Genomic DNA, 26,868 nt, shown 5'->3' with positions numbered 1-26,868 from the left:
TTTTTTTTTTTTTTTTTTTTTTTTTTTTTTTTTTTTTTTTTTTTTTTAAATGGTAGCCTTCTATGCTTTAGGGCAAGAGGGACGGTTCCGTGTGATAACAAATCAACTAATACACTTTTATAAAGATGTTAAAATAACGAATGAAAAAACGTCGTTTTCAATTTGGGTTCCCCCCTCCCCCCAAAACTCATAATTTCCCCATCTTTATTACCCCGCCCCAACACCCTCCCCACACGTTTTAATCCCTTACCCCACCCCCATATATACTTTAAACAAAGAAAGTTTGTTCCCTTTTATTCGTTATAAAAGTTATTTTGCAATTGATCAGACCCTCCTGAAAACGAATATAGTCCAGAGTTGTGATATCGTGTGACCTTCGTCCCGAGTGATCCCGCAATTGTAAAAAAGTGACGTGTATATGACTGTCGGAAGAGGAGTATACACTGCGAGGGGTGAGGTTGCCAGTACCAGTGGCATCTCGCCTGCGAGCCTTGCGACTGGATTAAACTTCCCAAGCACCCTCATGTACACAATGTGCAGCGGTAGTAAACTGTCCTCTGTGTGACTGCTCTTTCTGAGACTTTGAATATTGGTGTACCATGTGTGTAACTGTTTCTCCTGTGAACTGCGTCGATTTACTTCATGACAATCTTCCTTACTTCTAGTTGTGCTTTTCAAAGTCGCAGACTAGCTGCAAGGCCCCCAATCTAAACCATTACATTCAAGCTCATCTGGGAAGATGGGTTTGGAAAGAACTAAGGGACGACCACTTCCTGTGACTTTTTTAAAATGAGTGGTGTCCCAGAGACGCTAACCCAGACTCTGATACTGAACTGGTTAGGGACCTACTCCTACAAACAGCCGATTCGCTAATGCCAAATCCCCTGAATTTGCCCCTAACACACACTATTCCCTAGTACCCCTGAATGCTGCCCATGGGGGCCATACGGGTGGAGACTGATAGACCCATTTTAAACCCCTCTTGGAGGAACTGAAGGATAACGGGAACAAGGCCCTAGGCTGCTGTTTCTTCTCACACCTGCCCAGGTAATTGCCTCAGTGTCTATCATAGGCTTGCAAGGTCGAGGGTCTTTTATAGTTTTGGAGCACCTGGGCTACCTCAAGAGACAAACTCTGGCGTTGTAACCCTTACCGCTCAACTCCAGCCCCTCCAGATTGGATATTTTGGTACTTCCCTTACTAGAATATATTTTATGGGACATGGATGTTTCGAGAGAACATCTGGAGCAATTGCAAGCTCCAGGGGAAGGGGAATGCAGAATGGAGCCACCTGAATGACTGCCATATCTTCCGAACTACTTTGGAGATCAGTGGGAGCAAAGGTATACAACAGGCCCGTTGACGAATGTGTGGCCATCTCATTTGCCACACAGGCTTTTCAGTAAGGGAACGATGACCAAACTGACGTGTATTTGCATTTCATGGGGAATCTGAGAGGACCCAACTTGGAATTCAAAATCTCTTACAAAAGCTGAGGAAAAACTTCACCTTGGAATTCCCACTCAGCAGAAGGCAATGCTCTGCTCAGTTTGTATCCTTCAGTATTGTCTGTGCCTCTGATGGGCAAGATGTTCTTCACCCATTGCCCCAGATCTTTCACAGAAGTTGCAGGGCATTGACGCGACTCCGCCCTCCGCTCACCCCCCCCCCACCTGTTGTGTAGGGCACAGCTCTAGTGTTTGTCTGAAGCAACACTGCTTTCCCTTGAAGTAGCATGGAGAGAAAATGTAGCGCTCCAGAGCCTTCACCAACTCCCTCCAATTGGAAGACTGGGACGCCTCCTGAATTGTCCATTCCTCCTGCTGTCTGTTTTTGTTTCTTTTTTGTTTTCACCACTAGACCCAAACCCCTTTTGCTGGAGTTGGTAGTAAGAATTTTCATTAGGGGCTGACTTGGAGAAAACCCCTTCAAGCGATTGTGCAACTGCAACCCCCATTGCAAATTGAATTTGTGATGGGGAGGAGACCCAAATCCACTTCAGATGGAACCAGGCTATTATCGACCCTAGGACATTTTGTAAATACCCAGGGAGCTGCCTTCAGCTCAGATGTAAGATTTTTGAACGAATAATTCCTGCATGCAGCAAATTTCAAGATCTGCTGTTTCTTTTGAATTGGTATGCAAATGTAGGTGTCCTGCAGGTCTTGGGATGCCAGGAAGTAGTTGTCCTGAATTGGGGGACTTACCTGCTGAAGACATTCCATTTTCTCTTGGCAGAATAAGAGGACTTGGGATGGAAGAATGAAGCTGAGTTTAAATCCAAGTGTGGTTATTGGCATTTCATAATAACCTAAGTAACCAGCCCACCACCCCCGTCCCTGCTACCCCCAAACCCTTCCCCTATACACATTGAATGACTTTAAGTAAACAACATTAATAACTCCCTGCCCCCCCCGCACCCTTTCCAATGTCCAGATTAGCCTTTCGGGCCTCCAGTCCTTCCATCGATGATCACAGCATACAGATCTACAACACCCATGGTTTCCCTAAGGGTCCGACTTGTCCTTGCCAGTTCAGTAGTGCCTACCTCCCCTATCTGTATATCTTCACAGCGGTCGTAAATCGTTGTCCTTTGACAGGTCATTTAGCAGATGGGGCCCATTGGACCGTAACATCTTCCCCTTCCGTTTCTGAGTCCACCTTCTGCAGAACCGTCAATTCCGCCAAACCCCACCTCCGCACATCTTTCCACCAGAGGTTGACCGCCGGGCCCTGAGGGCACTTCCACGCTATCGCCATTCGGCGCTTAGCCAGTATAAGCAGAAACCGGCCCATTCTGTTCCGCACTTTATGCCTCTCCCCCCGTCCCCCCCCCCCCCCCCTGGGAGCTTGCCCCATAGACACGTTTCTGGACAACGTTCCAGTGTAGTTCCCAACAAACCATTCACTCCTTTTAGAACCTCACCCCAATATGCCACTATTACCCTACAATCCCATGCCATATGCCAGAAACCTGCCTGCGCCCCGCATCTTGGACATTCATCCAATAGATTCCTGTTCATTGCCCGGGGTCACATATGTCCTATGTAAAATAATTAATTGAACCAGTTGAAAACGGGCGTTCCTTGATGTCTGCCGGACCAGCCCCCACACCGTCACCCATTCTGCACTCGGTATCGGGCAACCCATGTCTTCCTCCCATGTACCCTGGTGAAATTCTTGATTAGGAAGGAGGGTCTAACTCTGAGAATATGTATGTGCCACTTAATACTAAAGCAACTGCATCTTTGTCCAAGTGTTTCCCCTTCTGCTCTTCCTCTAGGAAGGGTATGAAATTGGAGGATGCCGGGACCATGAAAATTGACTCTGAAGGAGTGTTTTCCTTTGCTTCCTCCTTTTTGCAACCCCCCTCAAGCCCCACACCCGACCTACCTTAATGGCCATTCCGAAGAACTCAAGATGCCTTTTCTCAGAGAGCCCAGAACACCTCATTTTTATCTTTTTGGGCCTATCTGGGGACTGCGAGTTGTTGGGAGTCCTCTGCCTCCAGGTGAACCGCTCTTCAGAGTATTTACCCATCTTGCATTCTAACCCAATCACATGTTCTGACAAACGCAAACCCTTGAACCCATTTTTCCATTTAAAAATACGGGGTGTTTGCACGCTTTCGGAAATGATGCGGCACAGCATACATTTCCCATAATAGCTCTACTACTGCTATGGCAGCTCCCAAGCTAGACCCAGGTAGGAGCCATATTCCCACCCCATTTTGTTAGTAATACCCAAGTCAGTTCCAACGTCTGGGGCCAGGTGGAAGCAGACTAGTGCTCCACTCTGTACACTACGCGGAACACATAGTCTTGACAGACCTTGTCAGTAGCTCAGCCGCGGTGCAGCGCTTTCTTTTTGTTAAACTGCCTTCCCTCTTGCCCAGGAGGGGCAGTCTGCTGCGGTAAGTACCTCAGAACCCACGATAGGATGCAGAAAACAGTCCAGCCCTCTGGTTCATGCTTGAGGCAGGAAAAATGTACTGCGGCATGCAGGGCAGGACTGGAGTGGTTTTGTACCCTCAAAGAGAATGCGGGACAGAAGGAGGTTCCTGAACGGAGATGGTTGTCCTCACAGACTACTGGGCTGAGGAAAAGTGCCATGGTTGTAATGCAGTCTCATTTGCTTTTGTCTGCTCTTTGTTGCTACATTAGAACTGTGTACTGGATTGGTACTGACTGGCCCCCTCTATAGCTCGTGCTCTGTTTACTCGAACTTTACCTGCACCTGAGGCTGTTTTTTGATTGCCCTCTGCTTTGGAATGTTGAACGTTGTTGCAAGAGGAGTCTGTCTCATTCTGTCCTGGGTGTTCCTGCTACCATTGTACTGGGTCTCCACCAGATATCCTCTGATTCTCCTCTGGATTTCTACATTAGTTGCACCCTTGTTCCATCTGGTGTTTCCTGGCCGCAGGGATTTTGGACTCGTCTCCCTCCTCCCACTTGTGTCCCACTTATTTTTGTCTTCCCTTCAGGGGAAACCGCTCTCATGCTAATAAGGTAACTGTCAGTAATTGGATTTATCAACTTCTTCTGCCGACTGCGTGTATTGCACAGATAAGGTTGATCCCCATAGAGTGCCAGCCTGTTCTCTGTGAGCATGGTAAAACGGGCAATCTGACTGTTAAGGGAGGACTGGAATGGAGGTAAACGCCCTCCCTACTGTTGTGTGGTTGCCAAGATAACAGCAGGCCACATGTTGAACAGCAGATCGCCTGGAAGCACAGAAAGCAGGCACGGAAGGATCTGGACAGAGGCAGAATGGGAACGTGGGGTGAGGAGCCAAGGACCCTAGAAGCTGGGAAAAGAAGCAAGGAAACGGGAAAAGACGAAGTAGGATTACAGGGCGGAAGGGCACAGGGAAACGGGACAATGTTGCAACGCAGGCAGCCAACCTAGAGCGTTATGGCGCTTTGGATCTGAAAGACTATCCTGGTCACGTTGCGGGACACATGAGCACTCTGGTTAAAAACCGCTGGACTGCTGCTCGAGGTTCCCAGTGTGCTGAAGGCACCTCCACCGTGGCCACAGAAAAGACTGCAATCATGGAGGAATGTGACGGTAACCTCTTTTATCCCTGGGTGTAGTAGGAAAAACCTGGGTTTTAGTTTATTGGGTGTCCTTAGATTCTACTGGTTTTTATTTTTACAGCTTAAGAGGATCCTAGGTGTCCGTTGCTCGCTCAACTTTAGTGGTCGGTTGCCCTCTAGTGCATTGCCTGGTAGGTGTACTGTCAAGGCAGATTTGTTAGGGCTCATTCCATGGACACAAACTTCCTTGCTCGACAAAAATGGCAGAACGTTGCTAAATTTGCTGAAATTCTACTTTAACAACCATACAGAGTGCAGCCATGATGTTGCAGCGGTGAAGCAATAAGCCACGAAATCTGGCACACTGCATATACAAGCAGCACTGCCATCGTGACTGTCCTCTTTGCTAGATGCAGCCGTGCCACGTTTTGTTTGCATTATCATTCCCGGGAACTGCCAGGTATGGCCCTTAATGGGTACAGTCCTATGCTAGATGCAGCTTTTTGGGCCTACATACGAGTCTAGTCTTCCTGTGCCATCTCGCTTATGGGGAGGAGATGGGTATACTGCCAGAATTCCTGATTTGCATCCTCTCGTACTATGCCAAGTGGAGCTGCATCTGCCAATGTAAGAAGATCTGCCTCGTTGCTACCCAAAACCACTCCCTATTTTAGTTTGGGCTATTAGGTGGTGCTTGTGCACCTAAAAGCCTGAACTATAGAGTACAGGTAGGGCAAAATCTGGCATATGAGGATGGACACACAGCATGTAGGTGTTTGGTTGGCCCGTGGACATGCTAATCCCCATGGCCCTTCCAACCCAGTTTCTACCTCTCCCGGTGCAAAACTCTTTGAACTCCCTTTAATCAAGCTTTACCATCATACTTTGCTTTGAAAAAACACTGGCAGGCCCTTTGAATGCAGTCGTCTAGGAGTTAATCACTTAATTGGAGCTTTAAACCCGCTACTGGTGTAATAAAAATCTCTTAACAAGGACTGCTTTCAGCCGTTTGATTTATAGCACTTGCATGTCCTTCACTGCAGTCCTGTTGGAAACAAGCATTGGAAAAGCCAATAGGTTAGGTTTGTGTTAGTAATTTGCCCAGGTACTCTCACCATGTTCTCACCTGCTGCCATCAATGGCCTCTTAATACCACTATGGCAGGGCTTGTCAAGTATCTTTCCCATTCCTGCACAAGCCCAGTCGTTGCCTATGCTTGTTTGTTTAGAGCTTGTGATGGCCACGAGTATGAGAATACTATCGGTATTGAAGTATGTGTGGGCTTGGCACCTTATTTACTGTCATTTATGTCGAGATCATTGGATGTCCGTAGCACATTGTTAAGAAATCTCGTTACATTAAGGCAACGAGGGATTCTGTCCGGAAAAGCATCTGTAGGAACGGATGTGTTAATTGCAGGTCTCAAACAGCTTCTGTTTTTAACATTGTAAGCAAGTGTGCCTTCCGTTTCCTTAATTTAAGCAATGAAGTCGAAAGTACACCGCCTTGAATTAAAGTACATGACTATTTTGTAAAGAAAAGACAAATGCCGTTTATAACTTGTTAGTAATTTTTTTTTATAGGATCATGTGTATACAACCATAATATGTAAATAGAGCAATACTATCTGCATCGGTGAACACCTCTTTCTCTAGCTGTTGGATTTGCTAGTGCTTTTTGTAATGTTCCGAGTTCACTGGCAATTAGGGAGTGGTTCTTGCTTTACAAAAGATGTAGCTTATTGTACAAGATGAGTGAATGAATTAATTTGATTCAAGTGGCTGCTAATTCACCAAGATATCTGCAGCACTTCACCTTCTAAAACTGTTAAACATGTCCATCCTCCTAGATCCACGGTCAATGCAGGCTCTCCATAATTTACATTGCTCTTGGTCTCATTAGAAACTTCACATATTGAAATTCTTTTTCTTTTCTTTATTTATGCGATGTGAAACTTAATTTGGTATGCTTGTTTTTGTTGCTCCGTTTTTAGTATGTACTGTAGGACAACACTTTGATTTGACATTATCTTACAGGTGCAGATCAGTGACTGAGTTATGGAGATCCCCAGCTGTTTTCTGTTGGTGGGGCTGCTATCCTATTCCTGTGCTCACACCGACTTTTTTACCTCAATTGGTAAGATATTGGTCTGCCATTACATCTATCGGAACCTCATTTCAGGTTAATGTTATCCTTCTGTGAGCAATATTTCTTTCAGATTTAATCATTTTGCGTGCCACTTCATATTACTTTACGTGAAAAACTGATGTTTCAGCGCACACACGGGAACTTGTCTACATTGATGGAAAAACTACAGCTTTTCCTGTTCAAATGAGCTGAACTAAAGAGGATTGTGCATTTTGCGGCGTTCTTTATGTATGATGTCCATGTTGTACGTTGCTTAATCGTGGGGTAATGGTTCAGGATTATAAAGTTGCATTGTTAATTGTTCGACCGTGCAAAACCACCTGTAACATTAATTTGTTACGGGATTATTTTCTCTAGAACCTCCTTCATATTTTCGTTACAAGCCACTTCAGGGCGTGCTTTGATCTTAAGTGTTGGGTTAAATGAGAAGATGTATGGTGTGAGTAGCCACAATTGCTTACAATAAGTTTATCATGCGACCAATGTATAATCCGTTGGCTAGGAAACATTGCAGCTTGGTGCCAAATCTCCCACATTGTCCATTAATCCTTACATTCTGAATCACAGGCCATGGAGAAGGCTGCAAGAAGCAGTGCCCAAAAATGTAGTGTACGTGTGTTCAATTAGTATTTTTTTTTTGTGTGCCAATTATTATAACCTTTCCTTATGTCATTTTTATATTTTATGTTCAATTTTTAGGTCACATGACAGACTTGCTTATCACAGAGAAGGACCTAGTGACTTCACTGAAAGATTATATCCGAGCCGAGGAGACTAAATTAGATCAGGTCAAAGAGTAAGTTTGAGAATCAGCAAGCTGTGGCGATTACTGTTGCTGTTCCCGATTGTCTTTAATAAAATATTGTCTTCCCGAATTTTGCTGCAAAGAATACTTTGCTTTGATTGGAAAAAACTTTTTCCTTTAACTTTAGATTTCCTCTCTCCCCACCCTCTTTCCTGTTCCATGTTAGGCAGGCGTATGAGCAGTGGAGTAACTTTGCTGAAAATGTTAGGCGAGACATCATGACAACTGAAAGAAAGGGGTGGGGTGGAGAGGGCGGACGTTGGCGCTGAGGGATAAGACTAAACTACAACACGCCCTCTGCCCATGGGGTTCCCTCGCAATCCTTGATTGTGTGTACTCTGAGCCCCCAACATCCTAGGCTATGCTCACGCCTGCGCATCCTCTGCTCACGCGGTTCCCTTGCAATCCTTGATTGTGTGTGCTCTTTTGCTTGAATGCACTGTTCCTGTATTTGTTATCTTTGACTGCTGTATACTTGTACTGCCTACTTCTGTATGTTTCTCACTATTCTCCTTAGGTTCCCTTGATCAATGTTCTGTTACTTGCCCTCGCTCTGCCTGGTTGTCCCCTATTAGGGTCCTTTTTCTTTCAGGTTTGCCTCGTTCTTACTCTGTTAACTGGTTTGCTTTTCACATCTACTTGACTGCTCTTCTCTTTTGTCTCATCGTGTATTGTAAGTAACTTTTTCTTGTCTCGTCTGCTTGCACGCCTCTTGTGCCCACCCCTAGCGTCTTCCCCCACCTTTGTTCCCATCTCCCCTCCGCCTCCCTTCTGACACCCCCACACCCCAGCCCTTGCATCTTCTATGGTTCTCTGTCCCTCTTCTCTATTGACTATCCTGCACTTCTTAGTAAGTCTGGTAGGAAGACGTTAAAAAGGAATATCCTGGTCTCCGACACAGGCCTCCCTATCGCTGACGCCTTCACCAGCGATTCCTCCATACATACTATGCCGAACTCTTTAAAATCTGTAGGAGCTGGCCAACCCCGCTGCAGTCTCTTCCCCTCCTCTCGCCTGCCAGGCTCTTTGCAACACCCTTGCCTCTCACTTTATCTACAAATTCCAGGACATCTTGTCCACCCTCTCCTCTGCTTCCCCCCCTCCTTCTCTGCCTGCTGACCCGCCTTTAGCTACCCCCCCTTTCCTCTTGCCCTGGCTTTTCAACCAATACTTGGCAACTCTCGCCTACTGCATTTCCATTTTCTGCTCTAATTTCCAGTGCTATGCTGATAAACTAATTTTCAGGCTTCCTTCAGCCACCTTCTCTCCTTCCCTCATCTCTGATTAATCGCCATTCAAAATTAGTGTGCCGCCAACGATCTTTGTCTAAATGCCAACAAGACTGAGATCCTCCTCATTGGTACACCTGCACCACCATTTTCCCTCACTCTCTTACCGGCCTCCCTTGGCTCTCCTCCTAACCCTATCTGCGAGGCCAAGCACCTTCCTTCTCCGCACACATCTCTGACCTCCCTAAAAAGTCAAACTTCTTACTGCACCGCCTCCGAGGTACTCTGCCTTTCCTCTCCTCTCCCCCCCCTCCCTCAGAAGCTTACTGTCTCCCGTCTCCCAAGCTATCGGTCTCTCTAGGTTGGACTACTCTAACAGCCTCTTCCTAAATCTACCTGCCTCCATTCTCCGCCCTTTACAACTAATCCAGAACAGGACTGCGGGACTTGTCCTTAGTCTCAAGCCCTGGGATCGTATCTCTCCAGCTCTGAAATCCCTTCATTGGCTCCCAGTGGATGGAAGGATCACATTTAAAACCCTCTGCATTGTCCACAAGGCTTTCTGGGGCCTGGGTCCAAAAAACCTTCAACTATCCCTCCGTAAATACCTCCCCTCTCGAGCCCTTCTCTCCTCTACTTCTAACTCCGTCAGGGTCTGTCGTTTTTCAGAGAAACGAGCTGGGGGTAGATCTGTCTTCAGCTGTGTCCTCCCTTTGGAACAGCCTCCCTGCCACCTTGAAACTTGAGGTGAACCATCTCCGGTTCCGGAAGTACCTCAAGACCATCCTCTTCGCTTCTGCCTTTGCCCCTCTTCTCCCCTGCGGATCTGTTTTCGCTCTCTCGGCACCGTGCATCTGGCCACCCCCTGTCCTTCGGGCCCAGGTACCTGCTTCATACTGCCACCCTCCTGCACTGCCTCTGGGCCACCCCTTGCACTGGGGACTGTATCTGTACCCTTACAGCCCCCCCCCACTTCTCTTCTGCACTTATCAGATATACACTATCTGTTTAACCTAGCACTTGCCACTTGCTGGCTGCGCTACCACTTTTATGCTGTTCTTTCTGTTCCGCGCTTTCCACCTCGCCCCCCTTCCATGCAATCCCCCCTCTCCCCTTTTTCCCCTTTCCCATGCACTTGCATGTTTTCAATGTCACTGGGCCTAGTAAGACCGTTGTTTTTGTTCTCCCTTGTTCCCTTCCCTTTGTCTTGTCTCACTCTGAAACACTTGTGTACGAGCGCAATATAAATAAAATATTTCATTTCATACAGACCCTCACCGACATCTTTGTCGTTCCTTCGCCAGACCTATGGACTCCACATATGATCTCTGTGCTTTCCCCTTTTCCTCCTCTCCCATTAATGGTGGCACCCGGTGGGAAGCCCCCCTGGCCTCCTTTCACTCCTCGAAGACCATCATTGTTTCCCTAAATGGCACCATCTTGGTCCAAGGCCCTCAGGCCAACCTCCTCCTCTTTGATAGATGCTTCCTGCGCCTCATCAACTTACTTTTTTCTCCTGCTGTCCCTTCATTCCCTTCTCCGGCTCCCTTGCCTCAACCCTCTGCCACCTCTCTGACTTCCCCTACTTCTTCTTCGGCTGCCCTGTTGCCTTCCTCCTCTGGCACCTCTCTGGTGCCTTCCTCCTCCTCCTTGGCTACCCTGCCTTCTCCTACTTAATCTTCTGCCATCAGGCGTACCTCCTGACCTGTACCCCTCCACAGAAGTCTTTCAAGGGTGGCAACCTTCTGCACATTGCCACTCTCCTCTCTCGCTCAGCGGTCAAACACTCCTCTGACATCTGCCGTCTCCTGGAAGAACTCGACCTTGAGGTTCTCGGTCTTACCGAGACCTGGTTAACACACTAGGAAGAGAACTCTCATCCAAGCCCGCGTCTCTGCTGCATCTAACAACTCAGCGGATCTCTTTTAAAATCTGCAAGGAGCTGGCCAATCCTGCTGCAGTCTCTACTTCTCCTGTCCCCTCCGAGGCCCTCTGCACAGCCTTGGCTTCACATTTTATCTGTAAAACCCAGGACATCCTGTCCACCGTCTCTTCCTCTACTTTTCCTCTACCTCCTGGCCCTCTTGTGGCTGCCTATTGCCTATCCTCCTCCTCTTCCTTTCCTTTGTTCACCCCTGACAAGGTTTCTAGACAAGTCCCATCTATGAAAGTCTCGTCAAAACGAGTTCTTACCTGTTCATCCAAAACCATCAAGGACCACATAGAAACCCTCGCTCCAGTCTTGGCTGACTTCTGCAACCACTCTTTGACCACTGGAACCTTTCCTCTCTCCCCCCGAAGCACTCTGGTGCACCCTCTTCAGTCACCCTCTTCAGTCACCCTATCTCCATTACTCCTTTTCTCTGCAACCTCTTGGAAAAGCTGGCCTTCTCCCAGTTAAACCTTCACACTGAATCTGTTGGCTGTCTCCATGACCATTAGTCTGGCTTCAGAGCGGCCAGAAGCACAGAAACTGCTCTCCTGAACATCTGTGAAGACCAGCTCTCCAACCTTGATACTAACCACCCTTCTGTCCTCATCCTACTCAATCTCTCTTCTGCTTTTGATCCTGTCAACCATGCCATCCTGCTCAACCGGCTCCGTGATAACCTGGGTATCGCTGATCAGGCCCTGGCCTGGCTGACCTCCTTTCTCTCCGACTGACCCTCCCAGGCCCAACTTGGGTCCTTCCTCTCCTCTATCTCTCTTGTGGTGTTCCCCAAGGGTCTAATTCTTCTTGCTGGCTTTTAAACCAATACGTCGTACCTCTTTTGTCCCCCCTCCCCTCCTCCACCTCCGTATAGCTGCTCTCTGCTCCAACTTTCAGTGATATGCGGATGACACTTTGCTTGCTTTCAGGCTCCCCTCAGCCGCCTCTTCATCCCGGATTGTCTGTCCGCAATCCAGGAGTGGTGCGCCGCCAATGATCTCTGCCTTAATACCAGTAAGACAGAGATCCTCCTCATAGGCTCACTGGCACCTTCCTTTACTATAACTCTCTGGCCGCCCACTCGGGCCCTCTTCCTGCTCCCACCTGTTAGGCTAAGAACCTCTGGGCCATCTTCGACTCCACATTCCTTCTCTCCTCACATCTCTGATGTCTCTAAGTCAGACTACCAGCTGCACCTCCTCAGATGTATTCTTCCTTTCCCCACTTTCCGCCAGAAGCTCACGGTCTCCAGAGCCCCAGTTCTCTCTAGGCAGGATTACTGCAACAGCCTCTTTCTAAATCTACATGCTTCTACTCTCCGTCCTCTTCAACTCATCCAGAAGGGCTGCGAGACTTGTCCTTGGCCTCAAGCCCAGGGATCGTATCTCTCCAGTGCTGAGAAATCTCCATTGGCTCCCAGTGGCGGTAAGGATCAAGTTCAAGACCCTCTGCATTGTCCACAAGACTTTCTGGAGCCTGGGACTGCAATACCTCCAACTTTCTCTATGGAAATATCTTCCTACTCAAGCTCTTGGCTCCTCCAACTTCTTGAGGGTCAGTCGCTTCTCCAAGCAATGAGTTGGCGGAAGATCTTTCTTTTTTTTTCTTTTTTAATATATAGTGTGTTACAGTTACAAAAAAGAAAATAGTAACTTTTCACACTTACAATTAAAATTCTAAATACAAGTAGGACATGTACAAGATATATCTATAGATATATCTATACTGCTTATACTACAAATACATAAGCACCAATACATATAAACTAAAAAACAAATACCATAATATCAAGTTACATGAGCGCATACAATAAATACATACAAAATTCTCTATTTCTTATATTACGGTATCAGACTTGTCTTATGTTGATTCTAAATATTCAATTATCATTATTAACATAATCCTTCATTTTTTGAAGTTCTTCAATTTTGACTAAAAATCTGGCCTATGCACACATAAAAGCATTGAGGATTACTCATACATTTTTGCCATAACATTTCACGGTAAGAAACAGAATTCACAACATTTTTATCACCCAAATACAGGATTCTATCATTTTCAAAATAACTGCAATATATAACCAGATGTTTTATGGTTTCCTTTTGTGGATCTATCTCACAAAAGCGGCAGGTGTCTGTTTCAAACTTCATCCATTGACCTATGCGTTCTTTAGAGTTTAATTGATTCAATCGGAAACGCATATATATTTCCTGTACTTTAAGGTCAGGGAAACACTCTATATACATTAGCCTCGGAGATTTTTGTATGTGAATAGGAAGCAAGGCTTTGCTGTGGGGAGGAGCCATGTGTTTGACAGCAGTTTTTTTTGTGCTGTAATATTTATGGGGGAGGTGTTAGGCAGAAACCTGTGCAGTTCCCTCTGGGACCACTGCAAAAAGTTTAAGTCTACAGGAGTTAGCAGTAAACCCAATTGGTAGCAGCCTGCACCACCCAGATTTACCTGGTAGCTGTGGCTGAGCAGTCAGACTTCTCTCAAGAAGAGTTAGGCAGTATACAGAGTATTCACAATAGGTCAAAAGAACACAGTTGAACAAGCAAACACGGACCAGAGCTTGGTGTAAAAAGAGATATTATTATTTATTTAAGCACATCTAGATAAACACACTGGCACTCTTGTTTAAGCAGTTCAGAAACACGATCGCTAAAAGATATACACTCCCTTCAATGGGTGATGAACAACTCTTAGAAAAGGCAACACTTATTTCCAGACAGCGCTGAGCGCTTAACTAAGATGACACTCTACTCAAACAGGTTAAAAAGGGAGAGAAAAGGCACGGCAAAGATAGAACAGATCCCAACACTTTTGACAGAACACAGTAAGGGAAAAAAAGGCAGGTTAAAACCGTAACGTCAAAGTTTAAAAGGGGCCGGACCCGCTTTAAGAGGCTCCGGTCGAAATGTGTCCAAGTCGCATGGTTCACAATGCACAAAAGTCTCGTAACAGGTTCAAACAAAAGGAGTTGGACCAAAGAAAGGGACCAGTTAGATGGTCAAGGCGGCCAGCCCAGTCCAGAAGGTTAAGGGATTATTACATTGTAGCAATCTTTAGAAAGGGAGGCCTGGCGGACACGGTACCTTGAAATGGCGAGAATGCTCCAGCGGGGGCAGTTGTTCCTGGTAGTGGATGCGAGGCGGTGCTTCGTCCAGAGGAAGAGGGGATCTCGACGTAGGGGGAAACAGGAGTCCGTCGTACTACCAGGGAAGAGACCAGCCGCGGAGTCCTCACTTACAAGGAGCAGTCCTTCTTATTCGCGGTCCGGGTGCAAGTGGCTATCCGGCTGCCGGGGTGCAGAGCACGGGCAATTCGACCACGAGTCATCCGGGGATGTGAAGGAGAAAAGTAAACTGGTTGTGCCCACCAGTCAAGGGAAGAAGACTCTCCAGCCGGGAGATCTCCTCTGTCGTTGGGAAGAGGTGAGTCGATTCAGCAGGGCTCCACCGGTGGTGTCATCGTAGCGGGTCGGCTCAACTTCTCCCTCTTCGGATTTTCAGGTCCTGTGGGGACTTCTGAAGTTCCAGTCCCCAAAGCCCTGCTTTTATGCAGAAAACCCCCATTCACTCAGCCTAACTGTCACTCAAACATGCTAAGTGGTGAGCCGGCCGGCTCACCCCTTGGGCCAATCACACAAGAGTGCGACCTGAGTTACTAAGGTAACTCGGTCCAGGGTGCCTAAACCCCCTCCCACACCCCCTGTGGTACCCAGACAGAGTGGCACCACTTTTGGAGGCTTCTGTGGAGATGCCCGCCAAAAAGTGGAACAAAGGGCTCGACCTTTGGGTTAGAGTTACAGAGGCAAACACAAACGCCATTTTAAAACTAAGTTTTGGCAGCAAATACCAACCGGTGAATTATCATTAAATAAATAAACCGGCGGTAGGTTAGAGACTAATGTGAAAAAGTATTAGCCTCGAACACTGGGAAAAATCCCATAGAGAAATATTCGCGGTCGAATATAACAAGTAGTATCCACTGCCACCAGCCAAAACTCGACGAGGGGGGACGGGATAGTGCCCCCTTCGAACAACAGACCCAGGGGCAATCGAATTGCCCCTACCAGTATGTTCACAATATGATGGTTGGCGCTGGTTCTGTTAGTAAATTTGGGATTAGTAAAGCCAATGGTGACTTTACATGCCCTGGGAGACAGTAGTCAGTCCCAGGGTATGGAGTCTATGGTGGGGGTCACCTAGGACACCCCGGTGTTACTGCACGAGGGGAAAAAACACATGAGACCTTATAGAGTAAAAGACCCCGTAGCCCATAAAACACAGAACATTTGAAGGAATACCACAAATCATGTCCAAGAGTGGGAGAAAGAGTCTCACTCTTGGCAGGAGAAAAAAACAAACTCCAGAAATCCAGCAGAGCTGCTGGGGGACTCACTAGGTTAGGAAATTCAGCCTAAACACGGCTTGCCTGGAGGAGGCCGTGCAACGCAGCGCCACAGGCGCTGGTAGTGAGGAGGAGGCACCTACCTGCTGGGTCTGTGAGTTCCAGTGCTCCTGCACGTGGAGCGATGCTGGAATTGGCCACTGGCGGACTGCCGCGCGGCAACTGTCTACCCCGACAGGCACCCCGCATGGAGCATCTGGAATGCTCCCTCTTCAGGAAGCGAGGCCGGGAGCAGGAACACAGCGGGATCCCTGTCTGTAAAGGAGCGCTCGATGGAGGCGCACCGCAGGAGGACGCTGGAGTCAGCGGTCGGTTTGTGGGATCACTGCCGACGTGGAGCAGGCTCCGGGCCATGGGAAACCGCCTCGTAGCCAGTTGTTGGACTGTGGGGTCGGGCCCCCGCCGAAGCACCCCGGTGGGAGGCTGGCTGGCGAGGTTCGTCAGCGTGTGGGAGTCCACCTCCACCGACGGTTGGGTGCTGGACGCCCTGGCCCAAGGGCACGCCCTCGAGTTTCAGAAGAAGTGCCCTCGGGTTCCACCCGTGGCCAGGAAGGAAAATCACATCCCTACACTACTGTTGGAAGTAAGGGCGATGCTCAAGAAGGGTGCCATCGAGCAGAGGCTTCAGGGCTCGAGTTTACTCAAGGTACTTCCTCGTAAAAAAGAAGACAGGAGGATGGCGCCCCATCCTGGACCTGCGACGACTGAAAAAGTACATCAAGGCACAGAAGTTCCGGATGGTCACCCTCCAGCACGTGCTGGGACAGCTGGAGGAGGGCGACTTCCTGACGTCGTTGGACTTGGAGGATGCGTACTTCCACATCCCCATTCTAAAAAGACACCAAAAGTTCCTCAGGTTCGTGGTCCAAGGGCGGCACTACCAGTTCAAGGCCCTCCCGTTCGGATTGAAGTCGGCACCCAGGGTGTTCACCAAGTGCTCGCACCGGTGGCGGCGTGGCTGCGCCTACAGGGGATCCACGTCTACCCCTACCTGGACGACTGGCTCATCCGGGCAAGGACAAGGGAGCTCGCCGTGGAGCACACTGCGAAGACCGTCCAGCTGCTCACGGACCTGGGATTCTCCATCAATTTTCCAAAATCCCACCTGGTTCCGTCGCAAGTCGCCCTGTTTCTGGGAGCCAAGCTCGACACAGTGGCGCGGCTGGCCTCGCCATCGGAGGAAAGGACCAGAACCATTCTGGGCAAGGTGCAGCATCTGCTGGCCACGGACATGGCCAGGGTACGATCTATCAAGTCCCTCCTCGGGATGATGTCCTCCTGCATTTATCTTGTGCGCCTTTGCAGGCTTCGGATGCGCTCCTTACAAGAGTTCCTCGACGCCCGCTGGGTCCAGTCGACGGTCAGCTTCGAGGACGCGATCCCTCTCAACGAGACGTTCCGTCAGGCGATCCGGTGGTGGGGTACCCGCTCTCATCTGTCGGCGGGCACGGACTTTCAGACCCTAGCTCACCAGGTGACGGTGACGACGGACGCCTCCCTGGAAGGTTGGGGAGCGCACTCCGGAGATCTTCACGCAAGAGGCCTTTGGCTCCCAGAGGAGAAGTCACTCCACATCAACATCTTGGAGCTCCGCGCATTGTTCTGGGCCCTCGGGTCCTTTCTTCCGTCCCTCAAGGGCAAGGTGGTGAGGATCTTCACCGACAACACCACCACAATGTTCTACATCCGGAAGCAGGGCGGAACCAGATCCCCAGCCCTATCCAAGGAAGCCTAGGATCTGTGGCATTGGGCCATCGCCCAAGGGATGTTTCTGGTGCCTCTTCATCTGGCAGGAATAAAAAAACACGATCGCCGACTCACTCAGCAGAGAGCTGCGCTCGTGCCACGAGTGGGAACTACACCAGGATCAAGTGGATCGACTCTTCCGATGATGGGGCAAACCCCAAATCGATCTCTTCGTGACGAATTCCAAGTGCCGGAGGTTCGCCAGCAGGTTCCCCCAGCCGAGGAGCATGGGCGATGCTTTCTCGTTCCCCTGGGACGGCCTATTTCTTTATGCGTTCCCTCCGCTGCCGTTGCTGCTCCGGCTCATCAACCAGCTCAAGAGGTCCCGGTGCAGGATGATCCTCGTCGCACCGGCGTGGCCGAGACAGATCTGGTTCCCGGACCTTCTGGACTTGTCAACGTCCACACCAGTCAAGCTTCCGACGGACGCAGACCTTCTCTCCAGAGAAGGAGGTGCCATTCTTCACCACAACCCGGAGTCGCTAAACTTGCAGGCCTGGCTCCTGCAGCACTAGAGTTTGGAGGGTACGACATCCCGGCCGACTGCAGAGAGGTTCTTGCAAAGGCCAGGGCGTCCTCCACTTCCAAGTGCTACGGACATAAATGAAAGAGGTTCTCTATCTGGTGCCGTGCACAGATGATTAACCCTCTGCGGATTACGGCCCCCCAAGTATTGCCGTACCTATTGTCATTGGCCAAGGCTGGACTAGCTCACGCTTCCATCAAGATACATCTGGCCGCCATCTCACGATACACCAGAATTACGGGACGGGCGTCCTTGTGGTCTCATCGACTGGTGAAGGAATTTATGAAAGGATTGTTCCGATCATTCCCGCCGGTGAAAGCCCCTACCCCGGCGTGGGAGCTCAACGTGGTGCTGACCAGGCTCATGGGGCCCCCATTTGAGCCTATGCATTCGGCACCGTTTAAGTTTCTGTCGTGGAAGACAGTGTTTCTCGTGGCCATCACCTCCGCACGACGAGTGGGAGAGATCCAGGCCCCATCTTGCAAGCCGCCATACTTGACGTTTCACGACACGAGGGTGGTGCTGAGGACGCACCCCTCCTTCATGCCCAAGGTGCCATTGGACTTCCACCTCAACAAACCCTTGGTGTTGCCAGTTTTCTTCCCGTCTCCTTCGTGGCCGGCTGAAAGGACTCTGCACTCGCTGGATGTAGCTAGAGCGCTGAAGTTCTACGTGGACCGCACAAAGAGTTTTTGGAAGACATCACAGCTGTTTGTGAACTTTGGGACTGTGAATCAAGGGAAGGCTCTCTCGAAGACTTCAATTTCCAGATGGCTCTCCGGCTGCATCATGCACTGTCACCGGTTGGCAAACCGACCGCTGCCCGGCCGTCCGAGAGCCCATTCGACCAGAGCGGTCGCTGCTACCACGGCGTTCCTGTCTGGTGTGCCCCTGCTGGACATCTGCAGGGCTGCGACCTGGAGGTCGACGCACACCTTCACAAGATTCTACTGTGTCGATCGGGACTCCAGGGAGGAGTCCAGGGTCGGCCAAGCAGTGCTGCGCAACCTGTTCGCTTAAGGTGAGCCTGGTGAGGAGGTAAGATGTTTAATGTTGAGTTGTTGAATTGCTTAATGTTGAGCCTGTTGCCACCTCCCGTGGTTGTGCATGTGTGTACTGCTATGTATTCTCTTATTCATGAGCATGTGAATCCATGCCAGATCCCATGCTGGAGAAGGAACAAGTTACTTACCTGTAACTGTTGTTCTCCAGCATGGGTCTGGCATGGATTCACATGCGAACCATCCCGCCTACCCCTCTGGGGCTCTTCACTTGGTCATACTGCCACTTTACGTGCTACCAAATCTGAGGATGGCTGCCAGAGGCGGGGCTTAGGGAGAGGGCAGTCATTGGCTTGGGGCAGTATGACCCAGAGACCAGTGAATGGTTACTACTAAGAAAGACAGATCAGAAACAAAACTGATACTGATTTTTTTTTTTCTATATCGAGGATTCCCGGCCTGACGGGGAATATTCATGAGCATGTGAATCCATGCCAGACCCATGCTGGAGAACAACAGTTACAGGTAAGTAACTTGTTCCGTCCTTATCTGTCCCTCTTGGGGTAGGCTGTGATCAGGTGTGATGCTTTACTGGAAGAGGGGGTTCCCTTCCCCTGCCCCACCATTTTCCTGCTAAATATATCTGCCCCTGCTGGGTGGGGGCTCAATCCTCCTCTTCCATCGGCACCCACTCGGAGTCGGAAAGTGCAGCCACTGTCTTCAGCCCTGCTCCTCATGCCGGTCGTTGCCGCTGCAGTGTCACTGTGTTCCTGCGAGCTCCTGCAGTCCCAAGATATGCACCATCCACCAACCGGGTTGTCTGCACCGGGCGGATTGGGGGGGGGGGGGTGGTTGTTAGGGATGTGTGCCGGGGTAGATCAGGGAAGCTGCCAGCAGCCGTATGTTGCGCCAGATACACCAATCCAAGGCAACAAGTGCTGTGGAGCTCAAGCTGACATCCGCTTCGATCCTTCGTGACCCTCTGTTGGTGCTGGCTCGCTTCAGTTGGCTGTTGCACCCTCCACCATGGGGTTACCATTTTCCGGCGCCACGTTGCGGCGTCCGCCTCCACCACCACGCGGCCTGCAGCCCGGACTGGTCCATCCTGGTCAGCACGCATCTGCCGTGGCTGCCATTTCCCCTATGGCGGCCCCCCACCTTCGGAAACACTTTTCCCCACAGGGAGCCCAATTCACATATATCCGATATGTTGGAGGGGGCCAGCGGGTATCGAAGTACGGAGCTCACCTGGAGCACACCAGCCAGCCACGCCCCCTATATATTCATTTTTAAGCCCATTATGTTGCAGGCTAACACAATATATAAGATGTCGAAACCAAAAACATGAACTGTTACAGCGCAGTCCTTGAAACCTGTGTGGAAAAAAACATCTCCATATAAACGCAGTGGGACCATATGTAAAACACACTGTGTGTGTGTGTGTGTGTGTGTGTGTGTGTGTGTGTGTGTGTTTATTCATTCCCGAAGAGAGATTGGAATGACTTCCAAGGACTCCATGTTGAAGCCTAATAAGTCGAAGCGCCCATTCACCGTCTGAAGCTTTAGTGTCCCCAAAAGCAGCGTGAGGAGTCGGGATGATGCTCGACACAAGTTGGACATGGGGTTGGCAAAATACTTTCAATGGACCATAAAAGGGGTTGGGAAAAGGCCACGCTGTCCTTGCACTAGCAGAGTTTCCTCTACCTAAACTCAAAACTAAGATCTGGCAGTTTCAATGTCCAAAAAGAAACCGCGCTGTGTCCAGTTACTAGTCGGACGCTCACTCTAAACAAATTACTTCTGTTGTGAAAAGGATAATGCCTTGGCCTTGATTGCTTTGTAAATGTACGAAATAAAGGAAAAATGTCAAAACGAAATCTACCAAGGATGGCTATCTTTGCTTCAGAGAGTCATTCCCTTCCCCTCGATTCTTTGTTGATTTCTTGGATTACAAATGAAAGTTATTGACGTGATCTTGGGTCAACAACAAACGGAATCTTCAAACTGATGGTCTTTCTTTTTATGTGCAGTCAGATACCTGGTATACTCTCCTGGCAGGGTTTTTGTTCACATGTCTCTTAAACCAACACAGCCTGCTGGCTAGTTCTTGTGTTGCATTTACTTACAACTTGCCTGGTGTATTTCCATAACAGGATTTCCTTTTTTTTTTAAAAAAAAATGTAAATTTGTTTTTATTTACCCATCTGCAACTACCTGGTTACTCTCCTGCCAGACTTCTTTCAAATGTACACACTTATAGTTTTCTGCTGCACTCTTGCCGCCAGGACTTCTTTCATATGTGAGCTCCTGCTCACTGTTCCACCTTTTGATGTTCGTCTTTTTAGCCCCACTGCCCAATATACTTGGTTTCATATATATGGTCTATTTAGTCTCTCTTGTATGGTTGCAACATTCATTGACAGAATGGAGTCTCTCCTCTGCAATTTTTCTCCAGTTTATTAAACCATTCCTTTTCTCTCTCTTGGTTTCACTATGTGTAATTATTTCAGTTTGGTGTGGCTGTCAATACGCCCCGGTGTTTCATCTGGTCCCTCCATGGACCTTCCGGTTCTTGATGGCATTACTCCTTTCCTCTGCAGCCCGCCGGTGACTGCTTTGCAACCGTTTCTCCAGTTTACCTGCTTCGTGAGAATTCTCCTATGCTTGTCTGCTTCACATGGGACTCCAGTGAGCAAAGGTTTGTTCTCGGACCCTGGCGAACTCCCGGGATCCCTCGACTACCGTTCCCGGTGTTCTCGCCGTGTGTCGGCAGCCTTCTCCCCTTCAGGTTCCCGAGCCAGGTTGGCTCCACCGACTTCCTCCCAGATGCTCCTTTGCACGGAAAGGAGCAACACGCTCCTGCCAGCAGCTTCCTCATGTTCCCGGTTTCTGTGATTTAACTGTCCCCTTCACAGGGGTGCGCTAGCTGCCACTAGAGTGCCGCTTGGGCATTCCTGCGCTCTGCATTCATCTGCCCCTCTTCCTCATCCCAGTGTGGTGGGGGATTATGCAAGGTAAACTAGGTTTCAAAGAAGAGTATATGGAATTGGAAAAAAGTCTTTCATAATTTTAGAAGGCAATTAGATTTTGAGAGTTGTCCTTTGGGGTGTAACAAGATTCTTACTACTCTCCACGGGTGGAAGAGGGAATGTGTACAATAAGCTGTTAGGACATGTGGAATCGGGGATCTATCTTCAGGAAGGAAAGGGGCATAGCATATCTCACCCGATGATAAAACAACCCTCTCCCGGAGGCTACCTCCCCAGTGTGATCCTCATATAACCGCCACAGGGTCAGGGTCAGGGTCAGGATCAGGTAGAGGCTGCCATCCCCTGGCCACATGGAGGTCATCCCTGGGAAAGAAGTGGTGATACCACTTGTACATCAGTGCTCTTGCTTTCTGCTAAGGTGATAGAAATTTGTTTTTCAGGAGTTGTACTATAAACTAAAACCTTTGCATCATGCACACAGTGTTAGGAATTACTGCACCCTCCCATGTGTTAAGATGACTTTATTCCTATTTTGGTGATACTAGGGCACATTTTTAGGGTCCCAATCCTTTTTGATTTTCTCATTTACGATTTTGGATTGCTAACCTATTGATAGCCAGAGGGATGTCTACTGAAGTCGCCCTGCTATTGCAACCCTTTGTCACTATTTTAGAGTATATTGTCCTAGATCGCCCATAAGGCTTCCAGTCTTGGGGGTGCTCACTATGCACCCAATTTGCGCCCTATGATTCGATCGCCCTACATTGGTTTAAGGGTTCCATGTGTTAATATCCCCGCAAAAATAGCGCAATACAAAAATATTGCCATAGTTTTGCGGCGATATTGACCCATGGACCTTGCGGTGAACACCCCTGCAACCCCTGCGTTATTTTAAAATGTGCGGGGGACACCTCCGCAACCCCTGCTCCCACAAATGATCACTTATGGCGAAACAAACAGTGATATTTTTGCTGGGGATATTTTTTAGGGATACCGGTTTAAGGGAGTAGAGTGGTGGCAGCTATACTTGCTTCACAAGGGGTGCAAGCCATTTTACCACATTGGAATTCCGATGTACCTTTTTTTTGGTAGCAATTGGGGTACACTTTTTAATTTTTTTATTTTAATCCTGCTCTGACATTTTGTAGTTTTGGGCTTCATTTGTTATGGAAAACCATGTGGCCGTATTTTAAATGTCTCTTTTGCACACATAGGTCCTTTGTGAGTCCACATGGCAGCCCCCATATTTGTTATTTACTGGATTAGAACAGTAGGTCCTGAGTTCTGCCTCTCCTCTTGTGGGGGTGACCTAGGCTCAGTGGCAGTGCTCAGGACAAACCAGATTGGTAAGCCTCCTGACCACTTTGTCCATAGGCCCCTGATCCCCTCATTTCTTAAGGCCTGACCAAAGCCAGCACACCAATCCGTAGTGCTACTGAAGGGGAAACCTAGACCCTGCTCTCTCTGACATTGCTGTTTTTGGAAGAAGCATGTTTATTTAACTGCTGGTAGATTTCCTGCAGTTTTCCAGCCATTGCTGGATTGTGTAGGTCCTTCTCTGGCTGTACTGGCTGGATGCAGTACTTGGGGACATCCTGATTGGGGATTTCTGCTGCTAGAATTCCGTGCTGGGGTTCCTGCGTAGTTCTGCTGACTCCACTTAGGTAGTGCGTCGGGCTTTCCATGCAGGGACCGTTTCCAGGCAGTTTCTTCTGCTTTGGTCGTTGCTGTTGCCTGGAAGGGAGGTGGGACACCACCATCCCACATGATCTGTTTCTGCCATGGTACCATCTTCCATTGCAAGGCCATCCTCCTTTTGACCAGGGTTTCCTTCTCTTACTGGCATTTTTGCTGCTGGCATGAGGGGCACCACTGTGGGAAGACTGTTTATTCTTCTTACTGATTGTCCGGTCTTCATTGGCTCAGGATTCAAGCACCTGGGCATCAGCTGATTGTAATTTGCACCTAGGAAGAAGCCTTGTACTGATCAGCTTGTCGTGCTGCTGGAACGGTTTTCTTTGAAACTACCTCAGTGAGCACTAGCCTGTGGGTCCTGGAGTGGACACTTATTTAAGACGCTCTCCCTCAGATGTCCCTCTTGTCATGGGTAAATGCTTTTTGGAATTGGGCCTTTACCACATTTTCCATTTAATAACATTGAGGGTGTTCCTGCTTTGCTGCATCCTCTCCTACGGTATCTTGTTCTTGAACTGACCACAGGATCACTTTATTGGGATCTCCTTTAGTCCACCCTGTGGTACTTTCCTGCCGAATCTGCACCTGTGAGGTGAAAGAAACTAATCGGCTGGCCTACTGACTGTCCCATTTAACTATAATGCAAGTTTCTACTTGCCTTGGAATACTTTCAATTGACTTTGTAGGAGTGGTGGGTATTTACCTGCCTTTTGGATACATTGTTCTGAGCTCTTGGGATTCGGGGCGTTCTAGACCAAGAACTAGATTGTAAGCGCTTACCTGTGATTTGATATGTATTTTTTAAGGTCCTGCTCTCCACTTCTTTTACTGAGAATGTAGATGTACACAGTGGCCCTCATTACGACCCTGGCGGAAAGTGACTGACCGGACCGCCACAGCGTAAATAGCGTTTCCGCCATTGCACGAAGGAGCAAAGTGCGGCCCATTCCGACCCATCGGGCACGAGCACCACGGCATGGCGGAAGTGCAAAGTCCGCGATGGCGGAAATGACCCCAAAACGGCCCACACCGCCGCAGTACGGCGCCCTAGGTGCAATACCGCCACCCATCACAGCGGACACCGCAGTGTGCGCCTACCGGAAAGTACGGTGACCGGAAATATACGGAAACGGAAGTAAAAACATGGGCCCGGAACGGGAAACATCCCGCCGTACACCTATAAAACCACACAACCACTAAAAACACTACCCTGAGACACACCCCAACCCGTCATCCACCCTAGCGAAACCAAGAAAAATGGGAAAAGTAGCGAAGAAAGCGTGCGACCGCAAGCGGCAGGTCCACTTCTCCCGTGAGGAACTCACCGTGCTAACAGAGACCCTCCAGGAGAATGCTGCCGTCGTCTTCTGCACACAAATGACCAGGACGGCACTTGCAAACAAGAAGGCCATATGGGCTCTGGTGGCACAGCGGGTAAGTGCGGTGGGGACCGCACCCCGCACCCCACAGCAATGCCGAAAGCGATGGGACGACCTGCGGATACGCGTCCGCAGCATACTCTCTGCCAACCGCAACATTGCCACAGCCACCGGGGGAGGTCCTGAATCACCCATCAAGTTGACCCCCTGGGAAGAAATCTGTGCCTCCACCATCGGAATGGAGAGCATAGAGGGAGTCGGAGGGATGGAGAAAGGAGTGCAGACATCCGAAGATTCAGGTAGGTGGGCCAGATAAAACAATGCCAAATCCACAAAGTCCAATCATGTGAAGTACCATGTGTCCACATAGTGCAACAGAAACACATGTCCAGGAGAACGTCCACACACATCGGCCTGATAGCGCACGTTAAAACCCACAATAAATACAGAAATAATTAAAAACCCCTAAAACACGCACTACACGTGCAGCAGGTACACCCTAACTGCAGGCTGCCAAACAACTGCACCCTCACTCCACACACAAATGAAAGCACCTCCAAGGCCCCGACCCAAATCACCCTCAGGTACCACCCCAATGCATGTGATACAATGCCATTCCAATTCCCACAGACCCATCAATAACCCTTGCCCTCCTTTACTCCACCACAGGGTCCGATCCAAACGACGAGCTTCAGGACACCCCTACCAGCACACCTGCAAAGAGGGCCAAGACCAACGGCCAAAGACCCTCCACCTCAGCTGCACGCATCAAGACACGGCAGCAGCACAAATCAGGTGGCAGCACAGAGGAGGGAACATCAACAGGCACCCCAGCAGCCAGCATGCCCACACCACCACCACCACAGGTCCCCCCAACGGATGCCACAGAAGGCACTGCCTCTGGTGGCAGCAGCACCATAGGTGACACCCCATTGATGGCAGCATGCTCCGACACAGAAGACGGGGATGTCGAAGACAGATCCATCCATGACCTGTCCCAATCCCCCTGTCTGTCCCATCCCGTACAACATGAGGATACCACGCAGGGGCACCCACAAGACGACGACTGGCCATCCCCCACAAGCCCTGTGGCAAGGCAACATGAGGTCAACAGCCCCTCTGACACCCCCGCAAATGGCCATGGCCCAGCAGAGGCAACAGTCCCTCGACCAGTTAATCGTGCAACAGCAGCAACTGGCCACGCTCCTCAAGGACCATGCCGATGAATGTGGGGGCACTAAGGCAGACATAGAAACATCAACTGAGACACTCAGGGCAGAAATGGAGAGAGGTACAGAGACACTAAGGGCACACATGGAGAGAAGCACCGAGAGCCTGGGAGTCCAAATGGAGAGAAGCACCGAGAGCCTGAGGGGGGAACTGCATGCGACGTCCAAGGACGTATGTGCCGAACTTGCCGCAGTGCGGCGTGTGCTCACTGAGCTCTCGCAAACCCTTAGGGACATGCATGGACGTGAGCAGGCAGAGACATCATCCGTTGCAAGTTCCGTCCAGGGCAGCCCCCAACGTAGATCTGGGAGGAACCTGCGCTCCACAGGCAGGGGTGCCCCTGATACCCGCAGAGGGGGCTTGCAATAGCGACTGCCCACTGACAACGAGCATCTGTGGACACTGGTGTTCGGGGGGGAGGTAGGAGGGTGGAGGGGGTGTGTTGGGCTCACTTGGGTGGCGGGTCGATAGGGTGTACAACATGATATCACATATGCCATAAACAGTGCACGATCAACCAATGAGATGTGTGGACATTGATCTTTGTGTACTAGGCCATCATAGGCGTACAGTCCATATTGTGCATGTCCCAGACACAGACGCACGAGTCCCGTGTCCATGTATCAGCCACCAGGCGTGAGTGCTAGAAGCATACATCAATGAGATGCTGACGAATGTCACGGCCCTCCGGTGCCTCGCAGACTCCTTGAGGTGCTGCCACATCCCCACCCTCATCA

The 26,868-nt window shown here is 49.5% G+C and overlaps 1 protein-coding gene across 3 annotated transcripts in view; it reads left to right on the top strand.

The window, feature by feature from the left end:
* Window positions 1-26,868, top strand: part of P4HA1 (prolyl 4-hydroxylase subunit alpha 1) — a 720,153-nt gene that overhangs the window by 51,634 nt on the left and 641,651 nt on the right. For 2 of the 3 annotated variants that reach the window (XM_069610530.1, XM_069610531.1), the window contains exons 2-3: window positions 7,075-7,174; window positions 7,886-7,982. In XM_069610530.1, the coding sequence (XP_069466631.1) occupies window positions 7,096-7,174; window positions 7,886-7,982 (176 nt within the window). In that variant the 5' untranslated portion in view covers window positions 7,075-7,095. Of the gene's footprint in view, window positions 1-7,074; window positions 7,175-7,885; window positions 7,983-26,868 lie in introns of those variants that run through there. The other variant, XM_069610532.1, reaches the window with a different exon arrangement.

Source organism: Ambystoma mexicanum, chromosome 8 (assembly GCF_040938575.1).
Source record: "Ambystoma mexicanum isolate Mex_15411 chromosome 8, UKY_AmexF1_1, whole genome shotgun sequence".
In the NCBI taxonomy this organism is placed as follows: Eukaryota; Metazoa; Chordata; class Amphibia; order Caudata; family Ambystomatidae; genus Ambystoma; species Ambystoma mexicanum.
Note: the sequence above shows the minus strand (reverse complement) of the source record. Positions and strands in the feature narration are given on the sequence as shown.